The 12,165-nt window shown below is 35.9% G+C and overlaps 1 protein-coding gene and 1 non-coding gene across 49 annotated transcripts in view; both read left to right on the top strand.

Annotated features, from left to right (window-relative positions):
• The window catches only part of BIRC6 (baculoviral IAP repeat containing 6), a 259,651-nt gene that overhangs the window by 161,815 nt on the left and 85,671 nt on the right, over positions 1-12,165 (top strand). For 47 of the 48 annotated variants that reach the window (XR_010149161.1, XR_010149162.1, XM_063789163.1 and 44 more), the window contains 4 exons: positions 3,850-3,981; positions 4,426-4,590; positions 8,622-8,795; positions 10,324-10,520. Coding sequence is in view for 46 of the 48 variants with exons in the window: in XM_063789163.1 (XP_063645233.1) it covers positions 3,850-3,981; positions 4,426-4,590; positions 8,622-8,795; positions 10,324-10,520 (668 nt within the window). In the remaining 2 variants the exon portion in view is untranslated. Of the gene's footprint in view, positions 1-3,849; positions 3,982-4,425; positions 4,591-5,441; positions 7,206-8,621; positions 8,796-10,323; positions 10,521-12,165 lie in introns of those variants that run through there. The other variant, XM_016948330.4, reaches the window with a different exon arrangement.
• MIR558 (microRNA mir-558) lies at positions 11,111-11,203 on the top strand. Its single transcript, NR_035908.1, has one exon. It is a non-coding gene; the product is annotated as a microRNA mir-558 (primary transcript).

The raw sequence follows: 12,165 nt of genomic DNA, 5'->3' as shown, positions 1-12,165 counted from the left end.
AAATAGTTTTCTGTATTGCATAAAGATAAAAGCTAATCGCTTTGGAAGTACACGACCTCAAAAGTTATATGTGCTGAATGTAACCTATTTGGCGATTTTTTTTTTTGGTTCTTTAAAGTGGATTTATACTCTTTAGCCATATTTTCTGATATATTTACTTGTAGGTTTATATTAGATCAACATGTATAAGAATAAGTAATTCAGAAGTATTGCCTCAGTAAATTTATCTGCTATCTGTAGCTTTTGACAGTATACTTTCTTTTTTTTTTGTTTGAGATGGAGTCTTTCTCTGCATTACTTGAGCCCATGAGTTCCAGACCACCTGGGCAACATAGCAAGACCTCATCTCAAAAAAAAAAAAAAAAAAGCAAAGACAACAAGAGAATATTAAAACTGGCCAAAAAGGAAGTGACCTATTATTTTCTCTCTCTCTCTCTTTTTTTTTGTTTTTTGTTTTTTGTTTTGAGACGGAGTCTCACTGTGTCCCCCAGGCTGTGCAGTGGCGCGATCTCGGCTCACTGCAACCTCTGCCTCCCAGGTTCAAGCAATTCTCCTGCCTCAGTCTGCAGAGTAGCTGGGATTATAGGCACGCGCCACCACACTCGGCTAATTTTTGTATTTTTTTTTTTTAGTAGAGATGGGGTTTTGTCATATTGGCCATGCTGATGTCGAACTCCTGACCTCAAGTGATCTGCTTTCCTCGGCCTCCCAAAGTGCTGAGATTACAGGCATGAGCCACCACATCAGGCCGACAATATTACTTTCAAATAATAACCTTTATGTGTCAGTCTGTTTGCTTTTACAAATTTCTGTCACTGGTTTTAAGCAGTATGATGATTGTGTGCCTTACAATTTTTTCTTCACATTTCTTATGATTAGAGTTTGTCGAGTTTCTTGAATCTGTGTGTTTTAGATTTCACTAAATTTGGAAATATTTTGGCAATTATTTCTTCAATAATTGCCTCCCCTTTTTTTATAATTACAGTTACTTATTAGGCTGTATGAAGTTGTTTGACACCCCAAATCTGTGTTTCCTCTTTTCCCTCCATCATTTTTTTTCTCTATTTTTAAATTTTGGATAATTTCCTGTGTCTGATCTATTAGACGTTTTATATCTCCTTGTCCTTACTTAAAGTGTATAGGTTTTCTTCAGCTTTCTTGAACATAGTAGTCTGTTTGTACTATTTTTCTCTTCCTTATGGATTGTATGTTCTCGCTTCTTTATTTGCCTGGAGAATTTTCTTGGATGCCAGACAATGTAAATTTTACTTTTTGGGGTGCTGAATATTTTGTATTCTAATATATATATTTTATTTTTTCATGAAATATAATGATATTATTTGAAAACAGTTTGTTGCTTTTAGACTTGCTTTTAATCTTTGTAAGTAGGATCAGAGCAGCTTTTAATCTAAGGCAAGACTTACTGTAATTATTGGTAATTTTTATAAACCAATGTTGTCTAGTTTGGTAACTGTTAAGCACATGAAATGAGACTAAGAAACTAAATTTTTAGATTGAATTTTTAATTTTAACGAATTTTACCTTTAAATATGTACCTCATTTGAATAGAATTAAGGTACCAGGTTTGAAAATGCAGTTCTAAATCCCATTTGACCCCACTATTAAGGCTCTGTCCTTATGAGTACTCTGTTAGGAATTCACTAGATGTCTAAGAGCACAAAGCATTTTATTCCCTGAAACCCTGGGGTTGCTTGCCCTGCTACTTTTCGATAGTACCTTTCCTGGCCTTCAGTGGTTTGCTCACATATGTTCGTCAGTACATGTTGAAGTCTTGAAGACCCTATATAGATGTCTGGAGATCCAGGGATCTCCAGATCTCTAGATGCAAATCTGCATAGATGCAAATCTTTTCTTCCTGGATTTCCGGCTCTTACATCCTCAGTCTAGGGTGACAACTAGGTTGTGCTGAGCTGTGGCCTAGGAATTCTTTTCCAGACAGCTCACACAATCCTAGGGGTCACCTCATTGGTTTCCACTTACCCAGGCATCACTGCCCTGCCCTGCCTGATACTCAGTGTCTGAAAAGTATTGTTAATATATATTTCTAGTTAAGGTTATTTCAGGTGGGAGATGAACTTGGTCCTTATAATTTCAGAAGTGGAATTCTAAAACAGAGCAGCTTTTTGCATACATTCAAGTACAGAGAAAAAAATAAAGCAGAAATTTGTATTAAAAAATAAAAAAGTAAATTAATATTAGAAACCAGAGCATTTTTAAAAGGAAGTTGAGAAATTTTTTTTTAGTGTTTGAATGGCATTTATTCTTTATATTTACTTTTGAAATAAGGGTAATAAATGAAAATTGGCTAAACTTCTAATTGCACTAAGTAAATTATTACCTAATATTCTTTGTGTGCTTTTCTTACCTGATTATGCTATGAATTAATTTTGTGAATTTCTTATTATTTAAATGTTTCACTCTGACCTGTGTCAGTATGTTTGCCATTTTTAGTTGCTTGGTTGTTTTTGTTAGAAAGTAAAATGTATTGTTGCACCATGCATTTGTTATGTGTATAAAATTTTTTACTTCACAAAACTGTCTATAGGCAATTAGCAATTAGTATTAAGAAGTTGTATAAATTGAAATCACTTTCATATACTAAAAACTATAAAATGAGAGTTATTACAAAAGATGTTGTTTATTGTTTTATTGTCTCAACCTTTTTAACATAAAAGACTGGGTCATAATTGTGCTAAATTAGGGAAGTAAAAAGAGAATTGAGCTAGATGCAGTGGCTCATGCCTGGAATCCCAGCACTTTAGTAGGCTGAGGCAGGCAGATGGCTTGAGCCCAGGATTTTGACAACAGTCTGCACAACATGGCGAAACCTCGTCTCTCCTAAAAATACAGAAATTCATGGCATGTGCCTGTGGTCTCAGTTACTTGTGAGGCTGAGGTGAGATGATCACTTGAGCCTGGGATGTTGAGGCTGCAGTGAACCGCGATTACACCACTGCACTCCAGCCTGGGCAGCACAGCGAGACCTTATCTAAAAAAAAAAGAGAGAAGACTTGATAACAGTTATATAGTGAAAAAAATTAAAATTTCAAACCAATTCATTCAGCCTTTAAATTTCTTAATAACTAAATCACATTATATGATCACCCATTTATTTTATAATTTTTAGTGGTGTGCTGTATGCCACAGTAATGAAAGGAATATTCAGAGTAATAACTATCTATGAGAGCCCTTAATACTCATTTTTTAAAGTAAAACACATTAAATTTTAAAACATATTACTTTGTTGTCTAAGATTCCTGTTTTTGTCCTAAATAAAAATTAACAGAACAGGAAATCTGTTACAGAAATTTGTTCTTTTATACTTTCATTTGTAATATAAGCAGAAGTCTAGTTTAATGCTATAGACTGAATCTTGAGCTTGAGTCCCATATTTGCCATATACAGATTATATCAGTAGCCTTTCTAAGGCTGTTTCTTCATTTTGAAAATAACATTCATTTCTATGTTGCGAGGACTGAATTAGATGCAGTTGCCAAGCACATTGAACTATGGCTAAAATAAAGCAAGTTTTCATGCTACTGGTTTTTCATTGTTTCTGGAGGTGGTACCATTAAAATACTGTATATAATACTTTATAGAGATTAGAACTTAAATATTCTGGCTTAAGTACAGTGGTGAGTCTTCTTCATCAGTGTCAGTAAAGATTGGGTATCAGGCCTTTACCTCATGCCGTTTCTCCTAAATTCCTTTATATTGCCTTAGTATTAAGGATAATATTATCTTGCATAATCTTCCTCTGAAATATTTATTACTTCCCTTCTTAATGATTTGGAAAAGCAGTGTATTTTAGATAATATCTTCTTACAGATACTCCAAGTATCACAGCCAAATTAATTAGTGAACAAAAAGATGACAAAGAAAAGAAAAACCATGAAGAGAAAGAAAAAGTTAAAGCGGAAAATGGATTTCAAGACAATTACAGTGTTGTTGTTGCCTCTGGTATGCTTTCTATTTTTTATAATCTTGATTTTGTTTGGGTTTCTATAAAATATTAGAATTTTAGTTACAGGAAATTTATGTAATACAGTGTACTAATATAAAAAGCTGACTCGTAATGATGTTTTAATACTAGATTTTTATCTTTTTATTTTTATTTTTTTTCACTTTCCACTAAATAGGTTGTCATCTGTATTTCAGAGATTATAGCAGCTAGCTACAGTTTTTACTTTTTAGGAAAATAGTTACAGATGCAATGCCAGAATTATTTATTTGTTGTCATGAAGGACGAATAGAATTGGGAGATTAGATATTGGATTAGAAGGAACATTTCTGTCTTCTGACATTAGCTAGGAATGCATGCCTTATTAAAATATTTTAGAAACACTGTTTTCCTTCATATTAGTGTGTTGACTATGTAAAATCTTACTGATCCTTTTCTTTTAGGGCTGAAGTCTCAATCTAAACGTGCTGTGTCAGCTACACCACCTCGCCCACCATCCAGGAGGGGGAGGACAATACCTGATAAAATAGGAAGTACTTCAGGAGCAGAGGCTGCCAACAAAATAATTACTGTCCCAGTGTTTCACCTGTTTCACAAACTCTTGGCAGGTAATATTCCTCAATGAATAAATGTCAAAGAAATTTTAGTAGCCTTAAAACTATGTAAATCAGAGGCACAGTCACCAAAATCATTTTAATCAGGTGCCATTGATGAGATCAGTGAGTTAGTGAGACTTCTTCCATACAGTTCCTCCGAAGAGAAGTGAGAGCAAAGGAGGAGTAATCTATTACATATCCTTTTTAACACTATCAAGTTATTTATTTCTACTTTACTGGTTTTCTAAGTTTTTCTGTCAGTGAGCCATGAAATGATTGATGAAATAGACATTTAGAGAGTTCATGACAAGTTATTTAGGAAACACCGTGGGGCAAATTTGTAGGACTAGTTCAAGCAGTAGAACTCTTAGACCACTGGTAGTTAAGCCATATGTTCTTCCCAGGTAAAACACATTTATTGAGCACTATCCTGTCTGTTGTTCAAGGTGATAACAGGTTGAGCATCCCTAATCCAAAAATTCAGTATCTGATACTTTTTGAGTGCTGGCATGACACAAGTGGAAAATTCCACATCCGACCTCATATGACGGTTGCAGTCTAAACACAGGCACACAACACACAGTTTTTTCAGTGTCCACAAGAGGAAAAAGACCTTCCAGCCCCCTTCAGATATTTTTTGAGCATGCCCGATTCCTCCCTACATATCCACAGTGGGTAACAAAACTGCAAATGTGCGTGCCAGACGTGCCAACAGCAGGTTTCCCATGATGCCCCACATGATGCCAAGATGTGTGTGCATTACTGTGTTTTTTTGCTCTGTGGTGTTGGAAATTTAAAAAAGGCCCCAGATACCCTTATGGGTAACAGTGATAAAAAGAGGAAGTATTTATGTTTATCTGTAGCACAGAAAAACAAGCTGTTGGAGAAACTGGACAGCAATGTAAGTGTGAAGCGTCTTTCAAGAGAGTATGGTGTTGGAGTGACCACCATACATGACCTGAACAAACAGAAAGATAAACCGTTGATGTTCTGTGCTGCAAGTGGTGAATAGAGGTTAATGAAAAATAGAAAAAGCACTCCATGAAGCTAAAAATGAAGATATTGATTGTGTATTGAAACAGTGAATCCATCAGTGTTGGCAGTGAACACGTGCCTCTTAATGGTATGCTGATCATGAAACAAGTAACGATCTATCATGATGAACTGAATGTTGAAAGGAGCTGTGAATATTCAACACGCTGGTTGCAGAAGTTTAAGAGAAGATACGACATTACATTTTTAAAGATTTGTGGTGATAAAGCATCTGATGATCAGGAAGCAATGGAGAAGTTCATTGATAAATTTGCCAAAGTCATGGCTGATGAAAATCTGCCAGAACAGTTTATAATGCTGATGAAATATATCCCTGTTCTGGTGTTATTGTCTCAAAAAGACACTGGGCTACAGTTGATGGGACAGCCCCTCCAGGAATTAAGGATACCAAGGACAGAATAACTGTCCTGGGATGTGCTAATGCAACTGGCATACATAAGTACAAACATGCTCTGATAGGCAAAACCTTTCACACTTGTTGTTTTCAAGGAGTGAATTTCTTACCAGTCCATGGTTACCCTGACACAAAAGTATGGATCACCACAGACATCTTTTCTGATTGGTTTCATAAACACTTTGTACCAGTGGCTTGTATGTACTGCCCATAAGCTAGACTGGATGATGTAGGAGTTTGTTATTCCTTGATATCACCCAATTCATCCTCCAGCTAAAATTCTCAAAACTAATGTTTATGCCATGTACTTTCCCTCAGATGTGACTTCATTAATTCAGCCATGTGACCAGGGTATCTTTAGATCAATGAACAGAAAATATAAATCCACTTTCTTGAATAGCATGCTGGCAGCAGTGAACAGAGGCATGGGTGCAGAAAATTTTCAAAAGGAGTTTAGTATAAAGAATGCCATATATGTTGTTGCCAATACTTGGAACACAGTGACAAAGACACAGTTGTGCATGCCTGGCACAACCTCTGGCCTGCAACTGTGTTTAGTGATAATGATGAACTGTGTGTGTGTGACTTTGAAGGATTCTGTATGTCAAGTGAAAAAAAATGATGTCTGACCTCCTTACATATGTAAAAAATATACCTTCAGAGTTCAGCAGTAAGCTGGAAGAAGTAGATGTCAGAGAAGTTTTGAACTTTGATAATAATGCTTCAGTTATTCATTCATTGACTGGTGGTAAAATAGTTGAAATGGTTTTGAATCAGGGTTATGATAGTGATGAAGAAGGTCAAGATAACACCACAGAAAAGGTGCTTATAGAAGAAGACATGGTGAAAATGTATGGTGGGCATATTGAAGGATTACGGCAGCGTGCATTAACAACAGAATGAAAAACCATGTCAGTTTTTAAAATTGAAGAGAGACTTCTGAGCTAAAAACCATGTTAATGAGGCAGATGACTCCACAAGAAGCATTTTTAAAAGCCTTCCAGCAGAATGTCTCTTCATCCCCCATAGGATCCACTTCCTGGTCCCTCAGCTGCTTCTGATGTTTCTTCTTAACTAAAAAACACAGTTTATAGTAACCTTTTAATAAAAACACAGCATCATAGGTGAAGACTGAAAGCCTGCTGTTGTTCGTAGCTGCTTTTTCCTTTTTTTTTTTTTTTTTTTTTGAGACGTAGTTTCACTCTTGTTGCCCAGGCTGGAGTGCAATGGCGTGATCTCGGCTCACTGCAACCTCCGCCTCCTGGGTTCAAGCAGTTCTCCTGCCTCAGCCTCCCGAGTAGCTGGGATTACAGGCAACCACCACCACGCCTGGCTAATTTTTGTATATTTGATAGAGACGGGGTTTCACCATGTTGACCAGGCTGGTCTTGATCTTCTGGCCTTAGGTGATCCACTTGCCTTGGCCTCCCAAAGTGCTGGGATTGCAGGCATGAGCCACTACCCCCGGCTCTGTGGTTGGTTTTGTTTAATAGCTGAAACAGGTATCCTGGTGATGCTACTATGCTGCTTAGTTGTCCTGACACATTATTTTTTCAGTGTTAATGGTATGTCATATTTTTACTGTTAAGTACTTAATGTATGAATAAATGTAAGAAAACACTTGCCTATTGTTAGCATGTAGATTAAGAGTCAGGAATGATGACTCTTGTTGACATGGGTGGCTGAGATAGTGACACCTTTGCTTTCTGATGGTTCAGGGTATACAAACTTTATTACAGGCACAAAATTATCAAAAATACGGTATAAAATTACCTTAAGGCTATGTATATAAGGGATGTGTGTATGTGTGTATACACACAAAAATAAATTTTGTGTTTCCACTTGGATCCCCTCCCTAAGATAACTCATTGTGTACATGCAAACATTAGAAAATGCAAAAAAAAGAAAAAAAAAAGAAATCTGAAACAGTTCTAGTCTCAAGCATTTTGGATGAGGGATACCCATCCTCTATTTTATCACCATTTTCATGCTGTATTAAAATGAAATTGCCAACTCAGTTCAAAGGAATTTTTCTTCTTAGCTTTACGTTGTTGATTCATGGTGGAGGTGAACAAGCTATCGACTGGTGGGTTGGATACCTTTGTCCAGAGAGGTCCTTGTGACATATCTCATGGCCCATTACCTAGGTGATGTGAGTCTTGCCTTCTGCCTGGAATAAAGTTTTGTTGGAATGCAGCTATGCCCATTTACTAGTGTATTGTCCATAGCTGCTTCTCTGCTACAATGTAGATTAGCAGTTGTAACAGAGACTATATGGCCCCCCCAGGTTAAAGTATTTATTAGCTGTCCTTTTATAGAAAAAAATGGCCCACATCAGATTTATGGAAATGTCTGTTCCTTTGTTTACGTTTTGCCCATGACTTTTTAACACTTTCACAGACATTATTGTTCATTATTATATGTCAGAAATAAACTCACTTTTTGTAAACTTTCCAATGGCTGAATTTTTTAAATTGTTTTGAAATTGGTTTCAGAATCAAACTCTTGCCTGTAATTTAGTAAAAGCAGATAATAATTAAACCAAGTAAATGTTTCTTTCTCGGTTTCCAGATTTAACTTAGTTATATCATTTTAGGCCAGCCATTGCCAGCTGAAATGACACTTGCCCAGCTTTTAACCCTCCTATATGACCGAAAGCTTCCTCAGGGTTACCGCTCAATAGATCTGACTGTTAAATTGGGATCAAGAGTTATAACAGACCCCAGTCTATCAAAAACAGATTCTTATAAAAGACTACACCCTGAAAAAGGTATGTGCATAATACTACTTTAAAAATTACAGACTGTCATACAAAGAGGCAGAGATTTCTATAGCTAATGACTTGACTTGTGTTTTTATTATATCAACATAAGATATAATTTTTTTAAGACTGAATTTTTGTAAATATAAAAAATGGCCATTATTTCATTTGGAAACTAAGTTGCATTATTTCTTATAACATCATTTGTTTTATGAGCGCATGTACTTTAATTTCTGATATTTCTGTTGAGAGCTATGTGAATTGTCATTTTATAATAAAAGTGAGAAACTCAACTTACAACTTAGTTATAATTTATATTGAGTGGCATTTCTTGCATATAAACATGTTTTCTCATATAATTGGGATCACATATTTTTGTTTTTTACTTATATATTCCATTAATTTTTTTTGAGACGGAGTCTTTTTCTGTCTCCCAGGTCGGAGTGCAGAGGCACGATCTCAGTTCACTGCAACCTCCGCCTCCCGAGTTCAAGTGATTTTCCTGCCTCAGCCTCCCGAGAAGCTGGGATTACTGGCACCCACCACCATGCCTGGCTAATTTTTGTATTTTTTGTAGAGACAAGGTTTCACCATGTTGGCCAGGCTAGTCTGTAACTCCTGACCTCAACTTATCTGCCCGCTTCGGCCTCACAAAGTGCTGGGATATAGGCATGAGCCACCGCACCCGGCCCTTATATTCCATTAAATATTTTTGAATATCCATTTTTAAATTGGCTATTTTTTCATACAAATGTAAGAAAATTTATTTGTTCCCCAATCATTGAAACATTGTGGTTGTTTCCAATTTTTTACTCCTATAAATGCTATATAAGTAGTTTTCATAGTGTGAGTATGATATGAACTTATTTAAACTTTCCATCTTTCTCATGACTAAAATTCAGTCTTTAGTTATTGGTCTTTTGTATTCTTCAGCAAATTTTGGTACATTGTCTTTGCCCAGTTTTTCAGCACGATTATTTCTCTCTTTTGTTTTAATGTTTAAAGGGTCTGGTTACGTGACCTTTTGGTTTTCTTTGGTGAGTAATTCAGAGTTAAACTAATATGGTATAATTTTTTGTTTTAAGTAATAGAAGTCTTTGTCATTAATTTTTCTTAATAGGATACTTTAGAGCATATTATTTGCTATGAGAACTTTGAGAACTTACTTATTTTAACATAGGATATAAGTTAAAGTATGCCCTAAAGGACAGTGCTTCTCAAACTTCAGTATGCTTACAAATGACCAGCCTCATACTGTTAAAATGGAGATTCTTCATTTCAAACTAGCTTGCAGGTGATGCCCATACTACTAGTCCATGAACCATTCTTCCAATAACAAGACTAAAGAAGGCAGTATCAGAAGTCATTTAAAGGTCATTGTACCGTCTAGCCATAATACAGCTATATCTAAATAAATGATGTTTTGTGCTCTTTTTTGAGTAGCAAGAAAGCAGTAATACCTGCTTTTGTAAATGAAAGAATATTAAAAAAATATACCCTTTCTTACCTATTCAGTTATTTGTAATTTATTGTCTAGATCATGGAGACTTACTTGCTAGCTGTCCAGAAGATGAAGCTCTCACTCCAGGTGATGAATGCATGGATGGGATACTGGATGAATCTTTGCTTGAAACCTGTCCAATTCAGTCACCATTACAAGTTTTTGCAGGAATGGGTGGACTGGCTCTTATTGCTGAAAGACTACCCATGCTATATCCAGAAGTAATTCAACAGGTAAGATAAGATTTCCTAATCGAGTATATCATTCCATAGCTAAGCCCTTCATTCTTTTTAATGTTTGTTTTTTAATGTACTTGGATTAACTTTGTAGAAATACCCTTTGCTTTATATTTTTTGAACATTATATAACTCTTTCAATGGTCAGTCTGTACAGAGCTTCATGACCTTCAGTAGGTATGGAAGAAATGTTGAAGATCAAGCACATTTGCCAGACTTACTACACTGTTGCATTTATCTTGATTTCATGGTTGTAACACTAGCATTCTCTTTTCTATGCTGCTTTAAGTGTGATATTTATTAGAGATATTATTGGAAATAGGAGAAGTAAAATAGCAGTGTATACTGCCACCAATATATGTCTTTTTGTTTACCTTTTATTCCTGTTTCAGGTGCCATTTCCATTTTTGGTGGTTTAAAAACATGACCTATTCCCCTGTTCATTTACGAAGCTGTCAATGTCTGTGCTTTCCATGCTCTTGTATCAATCAGTAGGAAGTTTGGTGCATGGAGAGTTGTAAAAACAAAACTTTATGTTTGTTGAATGAAGTAGGGGAATTATTCTCTTTGATTTCATGTCGTGTGTGTGTGTGTGTGTGTGTGTGGTTATTTTGGTATAGTAGCTCTAGACTCTATTATAGTTTCCTGAGCTGCTGTACCAAAATACCACAAATGGGCTGGCTTAAAACAACTGAAATTTATTCTCAATAGTTGAGGAGGCTGTAAGTCTGAAATCAAGATATCAGCAGGGCCATGCTCCCTCTGAATTCAGGCTGTAGGGAAGACTCCTTCCTTGCTTCTTCCTGGCTTCTATTGGTTGCCAGTAGTTCTTGCTGTTCATTGGTTTGTAGCTGAATCACTTTAATTTCTGCCTACGTTGTCATATGGCCATCTTTCCTGTGTGTCCTTGTATCTCTTTCTCCTTATAAGGACACCAGTCATTTAATGTAGGGTCCTGCAAACCATTATCTCCTCATCTTAACTTGATTACATCTGCAAAGGCCCCATTTCCAAATAAGGTCACCTTCATAGGTGCTAGGGGTTAGGACTTGAACATATCTTGGGAGGACAAAATGCAACCCACAGTAATACTTATTCATGTTATTGCTTCCCTAGTATTCAAAAATATAAGATGATATAACTATGTTATAAGGTGATTGACACAGAATGAGCAAAATTTTCTTACTAGACAATGACATAATTACTCAAAAGTTTGAAGCAGAAAAGACCCCAACATTTTCAGCATTATTATTGCTCAACATAAATGATTTTTTCTAATTTAGTGTTCAGTGTGGTTCACTATATTGATTAGTAACTGGAAATGGGGTCCTGGTAATACATACCTAAGAATGTGAAAGTGACTTTAGAATTGGGTACTTGGCAGAGTATGGAATAATTTTGAGTAGCATGATTTAAAAAAAAAATCTAGATTACCTTGAATAGATTGTTAGATAAAATGTGGATGATAAAGCTTCGGCCAGTGAGGGCCCAGAAGGAAGTAAGGATCATAGGGGAGAAAACCTACAGTGTCTTAGAGAATATCTGAATTGTCATAAGCAGACTTGGTAGACATACAGGTGCTGATAAGGTGGTTTAGAAGGAAATGAGGAACATGTTACCGGAACCTGAAGGAAAAGGGACC

This window comes from Pan troglodytes, chromosome 12, assembly GCF_028858775.2.
Source record: "Pan troglodytes isolate AG18354 chromosome 12, NHGRI_mPanTro3-v2.0_pri, whole genome shotgun sequence".
Lineage (NCBI taxonomy): Eukaryota > Metazoa > Chordata > Mammalia > Primates > Hominidae > Pan > Pan troglodytes.
The sequence above is the reverse complement of the archived record's forward strand: the minus strand, read 5'-3'. Positions and strand labels throughout refer to the sequence as shown.